The 23,773-nt window shown below is 48.9% G+C and overlaps 1 protein-coding gene across 8 annotated transcripts in view; it reads left to right on the top strand.

Annotated features, from left to right (window-relative positions):
• Window positions 1-637: 637 nt before the first annotated feature.
• TPD52 (tumor protein D52) overlaps window positions 638-23,773 on the top strand; it is a 98,280-nt gene continuing 75,144 nt past the window's right edge. For 3 of the 8 annotated variants that reach the window (XM_055125800.1, XM_055125803.1, XM_055125807.1), the window contains exon 1: window positions 748-859. In XM_055125800.1, the coding sequence (XP_054981775.1) occupies window positions 841-859 (19 nt within the window). In that variant the 5' untranslated portion in view covers window positions 748-840. Of the gene's footprint in view, window positions 860-23,773 lie in introns of all 8 variants that reach the window. The other 5 variants (XM_055125801.1, XM_055125806.1, XM_055125804.1 and 2 more) reach the window with 4 other exon arrangements.

Below are 23,773 nucleotides of genomic sequence, written 5' to 3' on the forward strand. Positions count from 1 at the left end.
AAAAGTGTGTGTGTGGGGTGGGGGAGTTAAAAATAAAATCCTTCTAAGGAGCCTTGTGAGGGGGCAGACCCTCACTGGGAGGGAAACTGGTGACGTTGGTGGAGGGAAGGTCACACGGGTGGTGTTGGACCTCTCAGTGCTGGAAACAACTGTATAATGAACAACTCTGTAAATCACGGTGTTTTAAATCAAAATTAATAATTAAAAAAAAAGCCTTGTGATAACTGTGCCCCTTGGTTAACTTATTTCCTTTCAGTTCAAACGTTTCACTTCGTGACAGCGTTGTCCTAGCGGGGTCGTGGGGTGCGAGGGGAGAGGCACTCCTCTGCCTTCTCTTTTTCCATGCAACGCCTAATTTGCCCGGGCCAGAGCGGCCTTGCTGGTTTCACCGCGCGCTTCTCTGCCCTCTCCGCTTTGTTATTTCTCTGTGTATTTCTGTTTTTTATTTTTATTATTATTTTTTGCCTGTGCCCCAGATCCTGCAGATCCCGCAGGGGGTCGTGCGGGTGGCTAGGAGGCGAGGAGACCCGGGAGGGGACGGGGCCCGCGCGCGCCCGCACATCCCCCCACCCCCGCCCCCAGCATCGCCCGGGGCGCGCGGTGTGTGTGTGTGTGGGGGGGGGGGCGGGGGGCCGTGCCCGCGGGCAGGGCCTGCGCGGGGCCCCGGGGCCGCCACTTCCTGGCCGCGCCGACGTGGCGGAGCGCACAGGTCCGCCGGGTCAGGTGGTTGGGTGACGCCCCGGGCGGCGCGGGGGGCCGGGGCGGGCGGCGCGGGCGGAGCCGGGCGGCGCGGGCGCGGGCGGCGGAGCGCGGCGGGCGGCGGCGGCGGCGGCGGGAGCCATGGACCGCGGCGAGCCAGGTGAGCGCGCGGCGCGGCGCGGCGGCAGGTGCTCCCGGGCCGGGGGCCGCCGCGGGGCCCGCCGGGCGGGGGGGGGGACGGACGGACGCGCAGGCGGACGCGGTCGCCGGCCCGGGGTCCCGGGGTCCCGCGGTCCCGGCCGATCGGCGGGGAGGCGCGCCACCCGGAGCGGCGGCCCGAGGCTGGGGGGGACCGGCCCGCCAGGGCACCGGGCGTCGCCGCTCGGCCCAGAGATGCGCTCCCCGCCTCCGGGGCCCGCGGCCGGGGGCTCGGGGCGCGAGTCTCCCGCCGCGCAGGGTACCCGCACGGATGCGCGGCGCGCGGGCCGAGCCCACCGCGGGGAATCGCTGGCTGGGGGGTATGTTTGAGCACTGACCCGCGAGGCCGGGTGGGGAGGAAGCTTTGTATAGTAAGCGACTTATCTCACCCATCCACTGAGAACTCATCCCCCTCTTCTCTCCCCTCCCCAAACCCCCAGACACTCAGCTTTCTCCTAGTTGCTTTAGATGGGAAACGTTAATTCCTGAGAATATGGACTCAGGTGAAATTGCCTCGCTAGAAGCGTGCTGTGAGGTATGGTTCTAGCAAGGCAAGGCTGGCCGCTTTAAACATTGTGGCATCCCAGAGATATTTGCTGCTGATAAGCCAGTCATCATAACGTAGATTGTGGGGCATGGTTTTAAAGAGAAACAAATGGCAAGGGGGGCCGGGGGGGGGAAAGCCCTACCAGTAACATTTCATCCATTTTATTGAAAGAGGGGATAAGGATTTTTTGGGGAAAAAATGGCAACATTAGTTTCTTGTTTATATTTGTTATCTTCATGCGTATGAGTTTTTACATAAGCAAGACCGCATTTCACATGCACTATCTATTTTGTGTTTTACTTTTGGTAAGGTCATTATTTATTTATTCATTTATTCATTCATTTATTGCCACACCCAGTGACTGCTGGCTGGCTCTGTTTCAGGGACCAAGCCCTGTTGCAGATCCAACCAGGATCCAAAGCATGTACTAAGCCAAACTTTGAGCACTCTCTCTCTCTCTCTCTCTCTCTCCTTCTCTCTTATAAAGGTTAAGAATTCTCCTTGGAGCCTTCCAACCTTTCTTATCTCCCCACTTCTCAACATTAATCTGACTCTTAATATGTGAGCATTTATGTTGTAAGCATGGTAGACAATATGGCAATATATTGTTAATTCCATGCACTGAACGTACATTATCCATGTCCATTTAGCTACACATATCCTCATGTTGTCTAGATTTTAAACTGTTTTTGTGTGGTGCTGGGGATCTGATTGGGCAAGACAAGCGCTTGGCTGCTGAATTACACCTCTAGACCCGTAGATTTTCGACTTAAGACTGGAGCATAAATTTCATTGTTGTTCGTAGTTGGGTGATGATTTGCAAGTGTATAGGAGACACTAACATGTTTTGAGTCAGAAAACTGGTCATTGGTTTATAATGTTTGGAGGAAAAGGCCTGTGCCCTGGTCCAGGGACCCATGTAACTGAGCTTTAGCCTCTCTGGGTTAATTATAGGGGGTGGGGCGTAGGGAGCTATCAAATTTGTGAGCATGTATACTTGCATGTATCTTTCAATGATGGTCCTTAACATCATTCCAGAATACAGGTTTCTTGTCAAACTAGATCCAGTAGTTTATTTGGCTTAGGTGAATGGAGTGACTCATTTTATTACAGTTTGTATTTGGGCTTGGCTGGTAAAGAGAGTCTGTTTTTTAGTACCTTCCAGTTTGCTCATGTTCTTTGTGCAGTTGTGTAGGACTAGTTTGGGTGGTTTCTCAACCAAGACTTGCTTCATTCTCTGGTTTATAAGAAGAGGCTTTTGTTTAAGTTTGTTTCTTTCGTTCTGCTGCTGCTGCTGTTATTGTTGTTTTTCTTCTTTGTAGTCAAGGTATTTACCCGTTGTCTTAGTCCTCTTTTTTGATCATTTTTGCAAGGGCAAAGGCAATTCGTGTTTCCTGGGTTGGGACTGCTTGAGGGTGACACCAGTCTCCTGCCCGGGAATCAGATGGCTCATTGTTTGGGTGTGTTAAAGCCACGTGGCAGTTTCTCACATTTCTGACGCCATCTGCTCATCTTTTTTACCTTTTCATCTTTATGTTCCAGGCACTTAGTAGACCCTTGGAAATGTTTCTTGACTGCCTACAGTGAAAGGGGAAAGTGCCTGCATTCCCTCCCAGCTGTTCCTCTGAGGCCCCTCCTCGCTAGTTTCTTCTTCCTGTTCTTTTTTTTTTTTTTTGCCCCTTTGTATTTCCAAGAAGCAAAAATCTGTGCTTAGGCGGAGAAAGTTGCTGATAAAGCTGTTTTGGACGTGGAGGCTAAATTTACCAGTGAGATGACAGCTACGTTTGAAGGAGCGAGAGAGCGGGGCTCAATCTGCAGGCACCCCAGAGTGAAATTCCAGGTTTAAGGTGGGAAAGGAGGAAGCGGCCACTGTGAACAGGCAAGTTCTGTAGCAAACTGTGCTGGCTAAGAGATTGTGAAAACTATGATTGTCCCTTAGAATTTTTGTGAAACTTTTATACCGGAACAGAACATTTTAGGATTTACCTTGACCTTTAAATACGTGTGGAGTTTGTGGCATTCGGCTCTCCCTTTTGGGGGAAAAAATACACACAGTGTTATGGCGTGTCTTGCTAATGCTCTTTTCTCTTTTTCAACTTCTCTTCTTTTCTTGTTCAGCTTCCTTCCTATGAAGTTGTCAAAGTAGATGCTTTGCTACCAATTTTATTTAACAGTGATAAAGAAAAATATGCAATTTTTATATTTTAAACTGTGTATTCTGCTTTTTAGTATTAGATCCAAGTTCTTTCCCCCCATTTTCTGTACACAAAACATTCAGTGTATATTGAGAGTTCAGTCTGTGTCAAGTGAATGGAAATTTACCTTAAACCTCCTAGCACCTCTCAAGAGATTTCTCTCTGTGAAACCCAGAAATAGTGGGTGGTATTTCTCTTTGAAATTGATTGCTGCTCGGCTTGCTAAATAGAGCATGCATTGTGTAGAAAATCTGACTGCTGTCTGGGAGGCTGAATAAATATTTATACTCGGAATACTCACTAATGTTTATAATAATTTGTAGTAGCACGTTTAGATTGAAATGGGTCACCTAGCTACCAAACATTTTACTGGATTTTATTTTATTTATTTAAAAAATCCCATTAAAAGGGGCTGGCCCACAGAGGCAGGGTTGGGTGAAGGCAACAGGGTGGGGGTGTTGGGAGGGATGCTGGGACCATTGGTGGTGGAAAATGGGCACTGGTGGAGGGATGGGTACTTGATCATTGTGTGACTGAAATGTAAGCATGAAAACCTGTAAGTCTGTAACTTTGTCTCACGGTGACTCACTAATAAAAAAAAATAAAGCAAACAAACAAACAAAAAAAGGGGCTGGAGTGATAGAACATCGGGTAGGGCATTTGCCTTGCACGTGACTGACCCGGGTTCGATTCCCAGCATCCCATTAGGGTCCCCCGAACACTGCCAGGAGTGATTCCTGAGTGCATGAGCCAGAAGTAACCCCTGTGCATCGCCGGGTGTGACCCCCCCCCCAAAAAAAAATCCCATCAAAAAAGCAGGGAGAGAGGAAAGGCACTGGGGGTAGGGTGGGGTAACATTCCCCCCCCCCAAAAAAAAGTAAAACCAAGTAGCAGGATAGAGGAGGGAGTTAAGAAAACAAAGCAATAATTTTGCTGTAATTTTAGCACTGTAGTTAGGTCTTAAGTTAGAGCTGTCATTCCTGTCATTATGTCATCGCCGCTGGTAGCCACTGAGAGGGTCTGCGGGAGTCTCTGTGTGAGGCCCGGGTTTCTTGGTTTCCTTGGTCAAGTCCTGCCGTCCATGAGCTGTGCAGGGCTTTGTTAGCTCACGTCCACTCCCTGCATTGATCGCACGCCAGCAGCTCGCCCGGGCCCCAGGGGAGAAGCTGAGGGGTAGGAGGAGCCTTTGTGAGCGAGATGGCTAAAGGGAATAATAATCTCTGCAGATGATGAAAACAAATAGAGCGACATCCCAGCCAGGACGCACATTCCCCTCCCCAGAACCTCCGTGGCTGCTGCTGATGTTGGTGTAGGCCAAGATTCTCTTTCCCTTCTGGGGTTGTTTCTGTTTGAATTGCTGACGATGGTCTCAAGTCTTGACTCTCCCAAATTTTATTGGAGCTGGATGGCTACCGGCTGGCCTGCAGCAGTAATCTTATCAGCATCCGAGGGTTCAGGAATCTAAATGTTTAGTGGTGGTTGTTAAAAAACTAAATTAAGAATAATTTTGCTACCAAGAATAGTTTCTTAAAAAAAAAAGTAAAAGCAAATACTAGAAACGTAGATATAGAAAAATAAGTTAAAATCATCCGCCATCGGGGCTGGAGCGATAGCACAGTGGGTAGGGCGTTTGCCTTGCACCCGGCCGACCCGGGTTCGATTCCCAGCATCCCATATGGTCCCCTGAGCACCGCCAGGGGTAATTCCTGAGTGCAGAGCCAGGAGTAACCTCTGTGCATCGCCAGGTGTGACCCAAAAAAAAAAGCAAAAAAAAAAAATCATCCGCCATTTTTCTTTTAAAAGTCACTCTGTTGTATTGCCCTCTATAGATGTCTCCTTTCAAACAAATCATACACTGCCTCTAGTTGAACATTTCATTTGATAACAGCCCTTAAAAAAACAACAGTTTTGTATATATATGTATACATATACATATATATGTATGTACGTATATACGTATATATACACATATGCATATACATATATACATACGTATATATGTATATATGTGTATGTATATGTATACATGTATATGTATACATATACATACATACGTATATATATTTTGGGTCACACCCGGCGATGTTCAGGGCAGACTCCTGGCTCTGCACTCAGCAATCACTCCTGCTGGTGTTCAGGGGACCAGATGGGATGCTATGGATTGAACTGAGGTTGGCGTGTGCAAGGCAATCACCCTACCTGCTGTACTGTTTTCTGGCCCCTGTTATTTTCTTTTTAATGTATAGAATGTACCTCTCTGTTCATGATACCAGTTGCTAATGTCATTCTTCCCACCCCCGGGTTGGTTGTTGCTTTTTCTTCTTCTCCTTCACCTCTTCCTCCTCCTCCTCCTCTTCCACCCTTTTGCTTCCTTCTTCCTTCTTTCTTCTTCCTCACTTATAGTGATTTTTTTCCAAGTAGAAATACCAGTTGATGACTTTCTATTTTTGACTCTTAACTCTTCAACCATTCCTAGAAATGCTGTCTTTGCTTGGGGCTTACGTCTTTGTTCTTTGTTTTTGTGTTTTTGGATTTTAATTATTCCCCGTTTGGGGTTTGTTTGGCTGGATGTGTGTGTTCTGGATTCACCCCACACTCTCCAGTCCCATGGTGCCAGGACCCTGCTCTCAGCGGTGCCTGTTGCCGTCACAAATGTGAAGTAGTGCTGGTGTCATACTCCACGTTTCTGTCATTTTCTTTCCTATTGCTAGTATCTGTTTATTCCCAGGAACTGGAGTGAATGGGTAAATGTGTAGCTTTATCATATATAAAAATAATTTTTTTCTACTTTTTTAAAAAAAAATAAGATGCCCTATCCCAAGTACTCTTGCCAAACTACATTTAGAAACAAATATTAGAATAAAGTGTCTAGATGAAAATCCATCATGTTGCTACGGCTTCCTCTTGACAGCCTTTCCCTAACCGCCCAGTTCCTTTCTCTTGTTAAGGACCCCAGTGACGGGCCAGGGAGATAGTACCGGGGTGCAGACTCTTGCCTTGCGTGCAGCTGACTCAGATGTGGTTCCTGGGACTGCATATGGGCCCTTGAGCCAAGCACTGCCGGGAGTAATCCCCGAGCACAGAGCTAGGAGTAACCCTGAGAATTGTCAGGTGTGGCTCTGAAGCAAAACAACCAGAAAAAGTGAAGTAGGGCCTGGGGACAGAGCAGTAGGGCATTTCCCTGGCATGTGTGAGTCCCTGTCTTCAGTTCGTGGCACTGCCCCCTCAGAACACTCCCCTGTCCCCCAGTCAGTAAAGAGAATTCGTTTTTCTTTTAATTAAAAAAAAATATTTATTTTGTTTTTTGGGCCATTAGCCGGCGGTGCTCAGGGCTTACTCCTGACTCTGCACTCAGGAATTTCCCCTGGTGAGGGACCATATGAGATGCTGGCAGGCGCCCTACCCACTGTACTATCGCTTTGGCCCAGCTCTGTGTTTTAGAACTATTATAAAGAGAATTTTATTTTTCTTTGCTAATGGCTACATACTGTGTACGGTCATAGTTTTATATTTTGTTGTGGATACTATTTGTTACTAAGACTGTTGATGTATTATTAGAAAAAAAATATCCCTAGAGGGCAGGATGTGACTCAGTGGTAGAATGCGTGCCCTGTACGTGTGACGCCCTGGGTTTGAGCCCCAGTACCAGAAGAATCAAAAAACAAAAGACTCCAAACTTAAATTTTTTTGGGGGGGTGTAGGGGGCACACCCTGTGATGTTCAGACTCCTGGCTCTACCCCTGGTGGGACTCCGGGGACCATATGGGATGCTAGGGATCAAACCTGAGTCAGCTGCATGCAAGGCAAATGCCCTACCAGCTTTAATATTGCTCTGGGCTCAAACTTTAATATTTGAGGCTCCGCCCTTATAATCGTTGATGCTCATTGACCTGTTTCTCTGCTGGACTGTGAATTGCTTTTCACTTTAACTATATACTCTTAAGAGAAATCGTCTAAAGATAGACTTCCTGGTACGGGGAGGGAGACATCCTTGCTTGTGGGAGACCCAGGTTTGATCCCTGGTACCATATGGTGCCGCTAGCCTCATCGGAAGTGATCACTTATCTTTTCTTTGGGACTGTGTCTCTTCAGGTCTTCTGTTCTTAGGCCAGATAGTAGTGCAGCGGGCAGGGCACTTGCCTTGCACACAGCAAACCTGGCATCCCGCCCAGACGAGCCTGAACACAGTCCAGGGTGCCTCTACAGCCAAACCAATCCAACCCCAGACTGAAAAGCCCCGTCCTTTAGTCGCGACTGGATTACCTTTTTGGCAAGTTGTAGGCGTTCTTTATTTCAGGGCTTCTGAAAGTTTTTCCACTCCTGACCTCTTTTCTCGGGGACAGGCAACACGGGCAAGAGAGGACAGAAGCAGGTTGAAGACGTGTTTGCTTTTGAATTGCTTTTGGTCATATTTAGGAAACTTTTCTATGGCCAGATTTTTTTGTGACACTCTCCTCCCCTCATATTCATACCAGACCCCATCTGGTGTTGTCACCCACAGTTTAAAAAGCGAGGCTCTGTATTCTGGACAGAAAACGCTTATTAAAAGGGGGGTTTGCAGGGACGTTGCACGTTACTGCGCACTGTTGTTTTCTTTGCTCTGAAGATGTCATTGTCTGCAGGGAAGACAAAGCTAAGGTTTATAGTGGAAAAGACTTGACTCTTTCAATAGATATTCATAAACAAGAGAGGCCCTAGATATTAACCATCATTTACATTTCTTCTTGAGATTCATTATTACCCACCTTTTCCTTTTTAAAAAATTATTTTTTAATTGAATCACTATGAGATACACGGTTACAAACTAGTTCATGATTGAGTTTCAGTCATTCAATGCTCTGACACCCGTCCCTTCACCAGTGTACGTTTCCCGCCACCAGTGTCCCCAGTTTCCCTTCCGCCGACCCTCTCCTTGCTAAACCTGCCTTTGTGGCAGGCACTTTTCTTCTTCCTCTCTCTCATTCTCTCTCTTCCTCTCTCTCTCTTTCCTGGGCATTATGGTTTACAGTAGAGTTTCCCACCTTTTTCATTCGGTATCTTAGGATGTCTTTGCCCTTCTCCTTCCGCCATTTAATCTTTGGTGCAGATATTTAAAAGATTTTTGGTCAGTGGTTGGAAGCTTGCCACAAGCGGGGTGGGGGAGGGTCGTTGGATAGAGACAGGAAATGATCACTCTGGACAAGAACTGAGTATTGAAGGTAGGTAAAGTGACACATATGATAGCCTTTCAGGGTCTGTATTGCAAACTGTAATGCCCAAAGGGGGGGGGTGGAGAGAGAGAGAGAGACAGTGAGAGAGAGAGAGAGACAGACAGAGAGACAGAGAGAGAGACAGAGACAGAGTGACAGAGAGAGAGAGAGAGAGAAGAAAACTGCCTGCCATAGAGGTGGGTGGGGCAGGCAGGAGGAAAACTGAGGATCTTGGTGGTCGTAAACATACTCTGGTGAAGGGATGGGTGTTGGGGCATTTTTTTGACTGAAACCCTATCATGAATAACTTATAACAGACTTATAACTGTTTATTTAAAAAAATAAAAGATTTTTTAATTTCCACGTTGGTTGTGTTTGAGTTTTTTTTTTTGTGTGTGTGTGTGGTTGTAATAAGTTCTGTTAACAAATACAGCCTTGGAAGCAACTCTTTCTTTTTTTTTTCTTTTGCTTTTTGGGTCACACCCAGCAATGCTCAGGGGTTACTCCTGGCTCTGCACTCAGGAATCACTCCTGGCAGTGCCCGGGGGACCATATGGGATGCTGGGGATCAAACCTGGGTCAGCCGCATGCAAGGCAAACGCCCTACCCACTGTGCTATCGCTCCAGCCCCGGAAGCAACTCTTTCTTAGGTAACGTTCTGGGGAGTGAGTGGCTCAGTGCTGAGCAGCCTTCCTTGCTTCGTTCCTTGCTGTGTCTGCATCTGCTTCCCTGTGGACACTTTGTCATGAGAACTCAATAGCGGTCTCTGGAGGGGCTCGGCTTATAGGGACCGGGACTGTGCGCTATAGCTCTGCAAAGTTGCTGCTGGTTTTAAAACACTCTGTATAACGTGGCCTTGATCGAGTTTGGGATTAGGAATTTACTTATCAGACACTCGTCTATGGATGCGGAACTTTGGTGGAGGCATTTTAGTGTAAAAAAAATGATCATGATATCATTAGGGTTGTAGGGGGGGGGAAGGTAGCATTTTTTCTAATCTCATACCTGCACACGGTCAGAAATAGTGTCGCTAGAACAGAGAACTTTTCTATGTTGTATCCTAGCATCAGCTAGATGAGGTGTGTCTGTAGCAAGTACCCATACATATATGTGCTAGGGCCAGAGAGAGAGATCAGCAGGCTGAGAGCTCTGCATATAGTCCCACGAGCACTGCCAGGAGTGTTTCCCTGAGCACTGCTGGCTGTGACCAAGCATGTGTGTATGTGTTTGTATGCACGTATGCATGTATGTGTGTATATATATGTGTGTAGTATATAAACCAAGCATGTGTGTGTATATATACACACATACGCATACGTATGTATGTGTGAAATTATGTCTATAAATGCATATACACATTAGAAAGATTTCTAGCAAGGAGGATTGATCAGATTTTGAAGAAGCTCAGAATTAGGGAAAGATACAGGCTTGGCAGGAGCACAAGGAATTTGTTCTAAATATATTTGTAGTTTGATATAGAATGAAAATCAATCCAACAAAATGGTATTTCACTTCAAAGCACGTTTCTAAGAAGAGTTGTTGGGCCGCATCCTGGCTGCTCGGGACTGTTCTCAGCTCAGTGCCCGGGGCTTCGGCCGGATGCAGGCGGGCCCCTCGGTGCCAGGGATGGGACTGGGCACCTGTGCTCCGGCCCCCTGCACGGTCTCGGCCTCAGTGCTCCGCAGGTGACAGGGCTGCTAACACGACTTACTTCCCAGCGGTGATCTCCTCCGACAGATGAGAGCAAAGCCGTCAGCTGTGAGGCTGCCTTTCGCGCTCATCACAGCTGCTTCAGGGTCCCCAGCTGGGCTTTCTGTGGGCGTCTGGACCACCACTGGTGTTCTTACTCACACCAGCAGCAACACGCGTGCCGAATGTTCGCTCCCTGCCAGTTCCTGCCCTACGTGGCTTTTCATGTTTCAGTTTTGAAAATCTCGGACTTACGGTATCCCTGCATTCCCGATGGAGAAACAGGGAGGGATGAATGACTTTCCCTGGGGCTCCCAGGGTGTGTGTGTGTGTGGTGGGGGTGCTGTTGTTGGGGATCACACTCAGGGCTTCACAGATCCAAGGCAGTTAGTTACTTTACCACTGGGTCACATCTCTCCTCTCCCTGTCTGTCTGTCTGTCTCTGTCTGTGTCTCTGTCTCCGCACACACAGTGGCACACCCATTACTCTTGGTCTTGGGGCCTCACTGTGGTGCCCTGCCATCACTCCTGCCGGTGTTTGGGGGCGGCCAGAAGTAATGCCGGGGAGCAAATCCAGGTCGGCCGTGTGCAGGGCAGGGGGCCTCCCCCGCTGTCTTGTCTCTCGGGCCTGTGTGCACGTGTGTTGATGCGGACAGATCTGCAGCTTTTGGTAGAAGAGCTCGAGTCCTTATGTGACTGTCTCGGCTGCCCAGTCTCTTTCCCTGGCAGAGAGCGTGGCCGGCCCTGGCAGCCCCCGTGAGCCTACCTCACTGTCCGCCAGATCTCAGGATAAATACAATGGCAAGACTTGAAGTTGCATTCAGATTCGAAATTTCCCTTTGTCAGTTGTTGCTTCTGAGGACTGGCCAAGGGATCGATGCTCTTCTGCTCTGATGCTACTGAAGATATTTGTAAAACCGAGTAAACATGGGTCACTAGCACATGTGATCACTAGGTCCTGCCTCTGGAGGGGAAAAGGAGGTGTTTCTGTCACATGGTCACCCACTGGTTCCCTCTCATTTATTTAGGAAGCTGTGGGCCGGGTAGCTCCAGGGGTACCTTGAGGCCAGGCTGGAGATGCCAGCACGCAGTCTGGCTGCTGTGGGGCCCTCATCTCTGAGTGTGGGGCAGCGAGCAATTCCAGGTTCACAGCAAAGGACCTCACCATGGGGACCCCTGCACTGGGACTCACGTGCGCAGCAGGAATCTTCATAAGTGGTGGGAGGAAAGGAGGGGTGAGAAAGGAGGGCTATGAAGAAGATTCCACACAGGCAGAGGTGCAGAGGCAATAAAGGGCAAAAGGGTGTTTGAATCCCCAGAAGCCCCCGTGGCTGGTGATTAAGGTGGTCGGTCAACAGATCTGGGCGAGGCCTGTGTGCACAGGTCAGGAAGTGGGGGTCAGCAGGTGGCAGGTGTGTGAGGTTCAGTCACTGTCATTTGGAAGTGCAGTAGAAGGTACCATGTAGCGGGTGTTCCTGTGTGCCAGGGGGAGGGGTTGAGGTTGCAGAGCCTGGGGTTTTGGAGACTTCTGGGTTCAAATGAGTCATGTTGGAGGGAGAGGGACAGACACAGAATGACCCCACTCATTTGTGGGACATAAAACAAACACAGTATGAGACTAATAGCCAAGGACAGTAGAAACAAAGGCCAGGAGGATTGGTTCACGGTTGGAAGCCTGCCACAGTGGAGGGGAGAAGTTAGGACAGAGAGGAGACCGCTGGGACAGTGAGAGCTGGAAATGATCACTCGGGACAAGAACTGAGTTCTGAAAGTAGGTAGAGGGGTATACATGGATATACATGATAATCTTTCACTGCCTGCATTGCAAAACATGGTGCCCCAAATGGAAGAGGATGAGAGACAGAGAGAGACAAACAGAGACAGAGAGATATTTTTCTTTCTCATTGTTTCTTCGTTATTTATTATTTATTTATTGTTATTTATTTATTTACTTTGGAATCTTTTCGATTCCACCGTTCTTCTGCACTAACATATGCCCAGAGACCTGGGCCCTACGCAAGCAGGATGAGAATGCTATTAGGGTATCCCAAAGAGGAATCGAAAGAGCTATGCTGGGAATATCATGTCTCACTCAAGTGAGAGAAGGAATCTGGAGTTCTGACCTCCATTGACAGTCAAAAATCAGGGATGCTGTCTCATTTGCCAAGGCATCGAAAATCAAATGGGCCGGTCATGTAATGCGATTCAGAGATGACTGCTGGACTAGAGCTGTTACCGACTGGATTCCACAGGACGTCAGAAGACCTCGTGGCCGCCCACCAACTAGATGGTCAGATTTCTTCATCAAATCCCTGAATGAACGATTTGAGGCTCTTTCTGTTCCTGGAGCAAGCAGGTATCATTGGCTGCACTAGCACGCGACGGGGACAAATGGAGACGTTACTGGCGCCCGCTTGAGCAAATTGAAGATCAACGGGACTACAAGTGATACAAGTGATTTACTTTGGCGGGCACACCTGATGGTGCTCAGGGGACCATAGAGACAGAGTCTGCCATAGAGCAGGCTGGGGGCGGGGTGGGCAGTTGACCGGAGGAAAACGGGGGGCGTTGGTGGTGGTGGTAAACATACACTGGTCAAGGGACAGATGTTGAACCGTTATGTGACTGAAACCCATCAGGAGCAGCTTGGTAACTGTGCATCTCGTGGTGACTCTGTAAGCAAACAAACAGCCCAACCGTGACTCTCACCGTGGGTAGCGCCGACGCTTGGCTCTGTTCTACTCAGCCTCTGCTGGGGTTGCTCGGAGAAGGAGGCTGGGATCCCCTGCAAGGGGTTCGAGCTGGGAAGACCCGCTCAGCCGTTCCTCCCTCACTGCCGTCCTGGCTGCGTGGGTGCCCGCACCAGCAGCGGGGGGGAGAAGCCCAGGGCCTTCGCTCACCTGTGCCGAGCCTTGTGCTCGCTGTGGGTTCAGCGGCCCCCGGATGCCCAGAGTTCCCGCCTCGTCAGCTTCGGCCACTTTCCCGCAGTGCAGGGCCCCGACAGGGAGACAGGCGGGCGCTGTGTGGGCTCTTCAGCCAATGAGCCTGGGAGCCCCGTGCCATCACTTTGTCCCCATTTGGTTCGAGTATGTCACTCAGGATGATCTGTATTCCAGGACACGGGACGTAAGTGTCACTTTTTTTTTTTAACCTTAACTGTTATTGGCAAGTATGAGGGAAGGAGCGGGGGAGAATGCACAGGAGGGCCGGAGATTGTACAAGGGGTGAGGCAGTAAGTGTCCCTTTTGGTGGGAAAAGGGTCAGCAGGCAAGGTGTGCACGTTTCAAAACCACCCGGAGGTCTCGGGGTGACTTTGGGGCACGTGACCGGGTTCAGGAGGGAAGTGGGGGTCTGGACGGGGAAGTGCGGGGCTTTCATCAGGGTGTAGGAGACAGCGTGTTGGAAGCTAGTCAGGCGCGGAGCTGGTCCAGACTGAAAGAAGAAAAAGAACAGAGCGCAGTGTAGGGTGCAGACGTCTCAGGGCAGGGAGGGGGGGCTGTGAGTTAACGAACAGGGAGTTGGGCTCTCGCAGGCTGGGGACAGGCTGAGGAGTCTGAGGGGGCAGAATGTAGGACATTGGCTTGGAAGAGGCCAGCAGTGGCCAGCAGCATACCTGCACACCAGCGCCTGAGGAGATGGCCGGCAACGTTTTGCTGGTCGCCCAGGGCCCTGCGGACGGTGCTGACTGGGCTTGAGGTACAGTTCAGAATCTGCCAGAGGTGAAGCAAGATGCTTGGAATCAGCCAGCTGGGAGCCAAGTGGAACGCTGCCGCTCTTTGTTTGGTCTCTTCAGCGCGTGAAGAGTTTCCGTCACTCGCGCCCCAGTGTAGATTCCGAGGAGCCAGGCCCCCTACCTTAAGTGGCCTGTGACATTAATGCCTGCCCGGCTCGTCGACTGAAGGAACCCTGAAAAATCCTGTCTGGAACGACCATGGTGGCATCTGGAGTGCCTCCCCCGAGCAGGTGCTGTTCTTTGGCCCCGCCGGGAAGTCCGTGTTTGATGCCAAGGCCGCGACCAGCAAGGGTGACCGTGATCTTTGCTGTCAGTGGTCCCGAGAGTAGAAGCCAATTCTGTGGATGGACTGAGCGAGCTTCTGTCAGACTCCTGCTGAAACCACTTGGGGGTACCCGTCATCCCTGTTACTGAGCTTGATGCTCTCCACTCCAAAAGGAACTGCAGAAGAACCTCTGGGCTTCCACTTCGCATGCAGGGTACCATGTGGGTCCTTAGGGCCGCACGTCGCCCCCATGCTCTGGACGTTGTGCTCCAGAGACAGAGTAGAGTGTTTGATCAGGAGACTGAGATCGGCAGTCCCAGCCCTGAGGACCCACCCAGTCTCCTGCAGGAATTGCTTTAAAGGGTTTTCCCTGCCATGCGCACTGCGGCTGTGGCGGGCCAGCCAGTGGCTCGTGGCTCTGGAGAATTCTGTGCAAAAAAACAGTTCTGTGTGCCTTACGGAGGGGTGTAGTGGTGTAGGGGAACTTGCCTCCTGGCATGCTGACAGGGTGCACAACGGCTGCCATCTGCAGTTTCCCACAGGGGATGAGTGAGGACAGAGCCAGGGCCACGAGGGAAGTGATGGTGGATGTCCGCACTGTTTCCCGGCCAGATCAGGAGGGCTGGGAGTGATCAGACTGAATTTGAAGCTTATGGAATGGCCCTGAAGTATACAGATGTTATTGGGCATCGCACAATTAAGGCAGCTGTTCTTAGCGTGTTTTATGGACTTTCCCTCATTCATTTCTCTCCCCCCTCCCTCTGTCTTCTGGTATGTTATATATAAAGATTAAACATAATCCTAGTGGAGAAACATATAAAAGCAAAGCAATGAGTTATTTCTTTGAAATAAAAACTGGGTTAGTCCCCAGTACCAAAATAAAAATGAAAGAACCTACATGCCCACAGGTTCATGAGTGGCTATAGGCAATGCAGTGCATTTACTTAATGAATTAAATGCTCCTCTGCCATAGAAAGCTGAAATCTTGCCATTTGCAACACCGTGATGAGTAAGAGGGTCCAGGCTCAGTGAAATGAGAGGGTTCACGCTTAGTGAACTAAGTCAGAGAAGGAGAAACACCGCATAATTTTGGTCAAGAGAAAGATAAAGAAACAGAGGAACAAAGTAAAACAAACTCTTCAACTACAAGAGCAGAAGAGTGATTACCAGGAGAGAAGGAGGAAGCGGGTGGGTGAGGTGGTGAAGGGCTGTCAGTTACATGGTGCTGGGTGGAAATAATTTTTGGTGATGAGTATGTGTAGTGTGTGTGTGTGTGTGTGTGTGTGTATGATCTATAGATCCTTATATCTGAAACTGTTTTATATACACTTGATCTGTGGGTCTTTAACTTTTGCAAAACTGCATTACTTTAGTTAAAAAAAAAAACAAATAGCTGGTACCAAGGACCTTCTTTAAAAGATCGGACAAACTTCTCAGCCTTCACTCATGGCACTTCAAGTTGCTGTCTCCAAGACTGAGAGAGGTCTGCTTATTCCCGGCTTTCTAGGGATTTTATACTTTTTCAATAACGAATTACTGTTTCATTTATATTGAATGTGCTATGTTATTCAGATGATTTATTATATCTATAGAGATTTTAATTTTTTTTTGGGGGGGCGCCATACCTGGCAATACTCAGGAGATACTCCTGACTTTGCACTCAGGAATTACTCCTGGTGGTGCTCTGGAGACTATATGGGGTGCTGGGGATTGAACCCTGGTCAGCTGTGTGCAAGGCAAATGCTCTACCTGCTGTAGTATTGCTCTGGCTCCTATAGAGAATTTTTTTTGATTACAATCTTTTACTTATTACATATACTTAAGATTACCTGCTATATAGATTTTTCTAATATAAATCCTATATTTTATTTTTAGGAGAAAACACATTTTTTATACCTTTATAGACCTATTTAGATTTTCCCTTAAATTATTCTTCATTCTCTTCTGCTTACTCTTACTAAATTATGTTTGTAGGATTTATCTATGTCATGGTTCTTTAGAAATGCTGTAGCAAACTATTATTTATACTTAGTTTTAAAATTTCTTTGCCACATACCATGAAAAAGATACAGCTTTTGAAAAAGAGAGTTCAGCTTAATCATTGAACCGACACATTTGTGGAATTTCAGGAATTTAGCTTTATCATCTATATGTGTTTAGATGTCACCACCTCCACAATCAATTTTAAACTTTTTTTCATCTGTGAAATATAAAGAAACATAGAACAGGAACAACTCATGGCTAAAGTCATCAGAACAGGAGATTTTGTCTCTAGAACTGAGCTTACCTAGGAGGGGCCGGGTCCTTAGGACACTGATGGAGAGAGGCTGTTGGTGTGGCTCTGGTGTGGGACCGATGTACACTCAAGAGTATGATTAAGTGGGGGCTGGAGCAATAGCACAGCGGGTAGGGCATTTGCCTTGCACTTGGCCAACCCGGGTTCGAATCCCAGCATCCCATACGATCCTCTGAGCACTACCAGTAATTCCTGAGTGCAGAGCCAGGAGTAAACCCTGTGAATCGCTGGGTGTGACCCAAAAAGCAAAAAAAAAAAAAAAAAGTATGAATAAGTATATAGTAAATGGGTATCTTAATACAAAAGGTAAGAAGAAAAAGTGGTACCAATAATGTAAACACATTCTCCCATCTAGAGATTCAGCCTCTTCCTCTTTGAATGCCGGTGTTGATTAAGGGACAGATATGCAGAAACTAAGATGCAGCTCTCCTGTCCATCATTCCTGGGTATTGCTTCCTCCCCTCCTCACTGCCCCCTGCGCACCCTCACGCAAGCTGGAATCCAGGTTCTTTAATCCACCCCCAGTCAAGCCAGAATCCTGGTTCTTAATCGCCAGCGTTTGCTTGCGACACTGTCAGCTTTCTTTGGAAACCTGAAGGATATCCGGTTTCCTCCACTCAAAGGAAACCCAAACTGTGCTGTGTCTGACTTCTTTCACTGCCAGAGGTCCTCTTTCAAGCCGGATTTGCCAATAACAGTTCGAGTATAAGGGGGAGTGGGCTCGGGGCAGGGCTGAGTTTTGAAGGGACGGGTGGGTGTGCTCACAGCTGCGGCTACTCATTCTTGTAGGTACACTCCCCGGGAAGCCGAGTGATTCTGTCTCCCTTTCTCCAGATACAACTGGGTGTCCAGAAATGGTCTTTCCTCGGTGCCTCTGAGGCAGAGGTTCCCAGAATTACAGCCCCGCATTACTGAAGTAAGGAAGTACCAGACTCATGTTTATATTGAAAGCTGCATATCAGTAAGTGCTTAGGCCTTCTCGGACAAATATTGACATTAGGCAATTATGCCCGCCCTGTCTCTTGCTCTTTTACTTAGTTTGCTTCCTAAATCATTGAGCCAAAGAGGATTGCAGTAGACGTATTGCAGAATAATTTGTCTTACACATTAGGGTTTTTTTGCTCACATTTCAAGTTTGTACTCTATGGTGATACAGGTTTTCTTTTCTTTTCTTTTCTTCTTTACTATTTTCTTTCTTTCCTAAGTAGAAGATATAAAAAAAAAGGATACTTTTGTCATAGTTGGCTATGACATCACTCTTAGCTTCATCTTTTTGGGCGGTATAGAACCCAAGCTTTTTAAATGGATATTGAAAAAAAAAGGCTTTGTTGGAGAAGGAAAGTATAATTGGCTAACTGGTGGAGATGAGAAGGAGAACTGTGCTTGTTTTCAGGTTAAAAAAAGAAATTCTTTCTTCTCTGTACCATGAAGAAGCGTGGCCCGGAATGAATGCCCTACAGCTGTTCTTTGTGGCTCTGTTGTCACTTCTGGCTTGGAGTTTTTCTTGTATCAAAGAACAAGTGGTTGTGGTGACCTCATGCTGTCCGAGAGAATTGGGCTGGAAGGTCCTGGGGCCTGTGTGTTCCGCCCCAGGAGGAAGGTGCTTACTCCGCCCGCTCTGTTCAGTGACATGTTCAAAGGACTGGTTCGAAAGAGCTCAAACTTTCGCCCTACCTTTGATTGCAGAGTTCAAGTCAGGCTAGCCAGGTGGTTTTAGTGGCAAGTTTCTATGATTGTTATAGGATACATGTCATGGGTGATATGATGTACTTTTGACACCAAATCAGCTAAGCTCCCAGTAAGCAAAAAAGGAAGAGGACAATTTACAATTCTGTCAAATAATTTCTTTAAAAAATTATTAGTAGTATTAGTATTAGTATTATTTTGGTTTTGGGTCACACCCGGCGATGCTTAGGGGTTACTCCTGGCTCTGCGCTCAGGAATTATTCCTGGCGGTGCTCGGGGGACCATATGGAATGCTGGGAATTGAACCTGGGCCGGCCGCGTGCAATGCATACGCCCTACCCGCTGTGCTATCGCTCCAGCCCCTAAAAAAATTATTTTTATTAAGCCACCTTGATTTACAAAGTTCTTCATGTACAGTTGCTTCAGGCTGCAATGTTCCAGCACTAACTCTACCCACCAGTGTCCCCCGTTTCCTCAGCCTTAGCACCCACCTGGCCTGCCCCTTCGAAGGCATGTAGCAAATCTATTTCATCTTGCTTGCTCCAGTGAAACTTAAAAGAATAGCCAGTGGAATTATCAGAAAAGAAATCAATAAGTCGATTTGCAATGATTGGTTGCTGTGTGAAATAAGATGATTTGCCTTCGTGTTTGGTTTGGGGGCCAGACGGGGTTGGTGCTCCGGCTTCCTCCTGGCTCTGTGCTCAGGGGTCCCTCCTGCTGTGGCTCGGGAACTGGATGTGGTGCTGGGACCTACCCCGAGTTGGCTGTGCGCAAGGCAGACGCCCTATCTATCGCTGCACTGCAGTTCCAGCTAAAATGCCTGTTGTGTTTTTCCTTGCCATGGAACATGACTTGAGGCAAACATAGTAAGATTGTTACTAGTTACCTTTCATTGCAGTCTTTGGGCTGAAAATGAAGTACCGCCAATCCTAGTTTCAGATATAGAGATTTTCATAAACTGCATTTTAAAGTGGATTCCCACCCGGACACTGGCATACAACGGGTGGAGCGGGACCCTAAGACCTCACTGGGGGGAGACAGTCTGGTGAGGGTGTAGTGCTAGAATGTGGCATGCATGAAGCCACCCTTGTCATCAATAATACTGTAAATCATGGGCCTTCAAACTAAATATATATATATATATATATATATATATATATATATATATCTCGGGTTTCTAACGGATGCATTTATTTTCTCGTTATAAAAGAAATATTTTCTCGTTATAAAAGAAATAATTGGCAGTAATAAGTATGTATGTGCCTTGATTTGATCTCTCTGAGTAGCGACGGTGATGGTTAGTCCTACTAGAGTCTGCAGCAAATGGGAAATAAGGGACAGGTGCGTGTGCGACGGCACGTTTTTCCAGTCCTTCGTCCTCACGAAGGCTGATGGAGGCTGAGAGGGAGGGGGGCTGATGGAGGCTGAGAGGGAGGGGGGCTGATGGAGCCTGAGAGGGAGGGGGGCTGATGGAGCCTGAGAGGGAGGGGGGCTGATGGAGGCTGAGAGGGAGGGGGGCTGATGGAGGCTGAGAGGGAGGGGGGCTGATGGAGCCTGAGAGGGAGGGGGGCTGATGGAGGCCGAGAGGGAGGGGGCTGATGGAGGCCGAGAGGGAGGGTGGCTGATGGAGGCCGAGAGGGAGGATGGCTGATGGAGGCTGAGAGGGAGGGGGGCTGGTGGAGGCTGAGAGGGAGGGGGGCTGATGGAGGCCGAGAGGGAGGGGGCTGATGGAGGCCGAGAGGGACGGTGGCTGATGGAGGCTGAGAGGGAGGGGGGCTGATGGAGGCTGAGAGGGAGGGTGGCTGATGGAGGCTGAGAGGGAGGGGGGGCTGATGGAGGCTGAGAGGGAGGGGGGCTGATGGAGGCCTAGAGGGAGGGTGGCTGATGGAGGCCGAGAGGGAGGATGGCTGATGGAGGCCTAGAGGGAGGGTGGCTGATGGAGGCCGAGAGGGAGGGTGGCTGATGGAGGCCTAGAGGGAGGGTGGCTGATGGAGGCCTAGAGGGAGGATGGCTGATGGAGGCCTAGAGGGAGGATGGCTGATGGAGGCTGAGAGGGAGGGGGGGCTGATGGAGGCTGAGAGGGAGGGGGGCTGATGGAGGCCTAGAGTGAGGGGGGCTGATGGAGGCCTAGAGGGAGGGGGGCTGATGGAGGCTGAGAGGGAGGGGGGCTGATCTAGGCTGAGAGGGAGGGGGGCTGATGGAGGCTGAGAGGGAGGGGGCTGATGGAGGCCTAGAGGGAGGGGGGCTGATGGAGGGTGGCGGTGTGTCCTCTCAGAGAGGTGCCTCCAGGCCGAGCTCCCTTCCTTGTGTTGGCCTGTGGCCAGGAGAAGCATCTACCAGTGGGGGCTGAAGAGGCAGCATTAGTTGGTGTCTCCCACTAAAGTGTCAGTAGTACAGAGCGACCAAAGCTTTCCTTTTCCAGAACAATGTCTGCATTCCTCTGTCTTCTTAAAAACGTTTCTCCCTTGCGAGTGAATTGTCTTTTCTGCCAGAGTTGATTCTCAGTGTACTTCCTTGAAGGGGAAGAATCACGTGACCAGCTGAACTCTGTTGAGGCTTCTGGAGTGAAATTCCTGATGGGTTGTTTTATCATATTTTTTTTTGGGGGGGGGCAGAGGGGATGGGTGGAAACTCCACTGGCGTCTCAGCAGGTCTTGTGGAACCTCATTTCCCCTCATCCCCTCACCTTGCCCTCGACTCGGATGGTATAATGAGCACCATTTCTCCAGTCTCTTCTTAGCTCCTGCAGTGTCCAAAAAGCTTTAGATGTTAGACCTCTCCAGCCATAAAAGTTAACCTTTTTGGATACTGGTCAAACAGAGGTTAATGCGACCTACCCAGTTTCAATCACCACGCAGTACATCCGGTCTCCTGAGCACTGCCAGGTGTGGCCCAGAAACCAAAACTAAATTAAAAAATATCATATTCAGGTGCCAGAGTGATAGTACAGCCGGGAGGGTATTTGCCGTGCACACGGCCGATCCAGGTTCAATCCGCGGCATCCCATTGGGTCCCCCAAGCATCGCCAGGAGTAATTCCTGAGTGCAGAGCCAGGAGTAGCCCTGAGCATTGCTGGGTGTGGCCCAAAAGAAAGCAATAATTATATTCATAGAAAAAGATGGAGACTTTCTGTTGACTGTCTTAGTGACTTGGCTGAACAAGGAACTGCCCGCAGGTTGAGCGCCTCACCACAAGTTTTGATGTTTTTAGTCTGTGAAATCCAAAATGCAATAAACAATCAGGCTCTGCTGTGACCCCCACTTACTCTCCTGCCCTTCCCTGGGGCTGAAACCTTCGCACCCGCCCGTCTCCGGGGCCCCGGTCACGGCTTAGCCTGGCGCATCTCTCCCTGGCCCTAATTTCAGAACCGCACAAACCGCCAGCATTGAATCCGAGGGAGCAGAGAGCTAGAGCGGGACCGTTACAAAGGAGCTGAAACGGACTCAAGAGTCTGGGCACCCAGGCTCCAGCCGGAGGGATTGACCGGTGGGCTGCACTAAACCTCCGAAGGCAGCTTATTACCCACTTGTCTGTTTCAGAATCCCATGCGCCCCCAACAAATAAAGAGAAAAGTTTCCACATATTCTCCATATTTCCTTCATCCCTTTTTTGTTTTTAGGCCGCACCTGGCTGTGTTCAGGGCTTACTCCTGGCTCTGTGCTCAGAGATCGCTCTTGGTAGGTGCATGGAAGAACCATATGGAGGGCCAGGGATGAACCCTGGGTCGGCGACACGAAAGGCAAGCACCCCGCCTGCTGCTTTGGTCTCTCCAAATATCTTATGTTGGGGCCAATCTTAGCCTCATATCAGAAAGCATTATTTAAAAAAAAAAAAAAAGTGAAAGCAGCTCACAGCGCGGGGGCACGTGCTTTGCGTGCACCCCAGGCCCCATCCCTGGCATTGGCGAGCTAGGCCTGGGGTAAGGAAAAGGAGGAGAAAGGGACCTTCCCATCCCCTGATAATCGAGTTTCTTTTCTAACCAACTACTTAACCGTGAAACTGTTCAAACATTTATGATCACAACTGATGCTCGAAGCCCGCTCAGCATCAAAATCTTTTACATATAGTCCTTGTGTCTGACTACAAAAGACTTGTCTTTCTGAACTTCTTGGGGAGAATTTGCTTTTTTGTTTTGTTTTGCTTTTGGGTCATACCCGGCGATGCACAGGGGTCACTCCTGGCTCATGCACTCAGGAATTACTCCTGGCGGTACTCGGGGGACCCAATGGGATGCTGGGAATCGAATCCAGGTCGGCCACCTGCAAGGCAAATGCCCCACCTGCTGTGCTGTCACTCCAGCCCAGAGAATTTGCTTTTTAAAGCAAAACAAACAACAGTCCCCACTCCCCCCACCCCTCCCCTCCAGCAAATAAAGCCACACCTTTTTCTATTTTAAAGAGACCTGAATATATTTCCTGCCTTTGGGGATGTGAAAAAATGCCAATAATTTTTTTTTTTTCTTTTTGGGTCACACCTGGCGATGCACAGGGGTTACTCCTGGCTCTTCACTCAGGAATTACTACTGGCGGTGCTCAGGGGACCATATGGGATGCTGGGATTCGAACCCGGGTCGGCCGCGTGCAAGGCAAATGCCCTACCCACTGTGCTATCGCTCCAGTCCCAACTCCCAATAAATTTAAGCAATGAACTTTTCTGCTCTTTTTATGGCCAGGACTTCCCAAATGTAGAACAAACTTGCAGGAACACTTCAGCGGAGCCTGTGACAATTGTGTAATTGGAATCTCAGATCTCAGCTGGTGTGTGCCAACAAAACAGAAACCCTCAGAGTAACTCAGTTTTAATTTCTTTTGCACCACCTAGGTCTAAAGTATTATTAGGTTTTAAACAGGTTGAAGTGCTTTGCACTAGTTTTTTTTTTTTTTTTTTTCCTGTTAGAGTTAATCGAATGAGGTACTGTGGGGATCAGGAAAACCTATGAAATTTCAAAATCTTTATGTCTGGTTAAAACACACTCTGAGTGTCCAGATTGGGGCCTGTTACTGGGTTGCAGCCTGGGTGCTGCCCGGTAGGCCGGGTGCCCTCCCTGCCACACCACCCTTTGTCATTCTGGCATCACAGCAAAGCCCCTGGTGAGCACTGCATCCCGAAGTGCCCCGTACCACAACCAGTTGTGTGCAGTCTCCCATCATCGAAATTACAGCAAAGGCAGGGGACAGCAGGGGAGAAGGTGAGGGGGCATTGAATGCCATTTTGACAGATGGGTGCTGGGTGCTGGGTGCTGGTGCCTCGTATAAGGACCAATCTAACACCTGCCT

The sequence above is a fragment of the Sorex araneus genome, chromosome 2 (genome assembly GCF_027595985.1).
Source record: "Sorex araneus isolate mSorAra2 chromosome 2, mSorAra2.pri, whole genome shotgun sequence".
Lineage (NCBI taxonomy): Eukaryota > Metazoa > Chordata > Mammalia > Eulipotyphla > Soricidae > Sorex > Sorex araneus.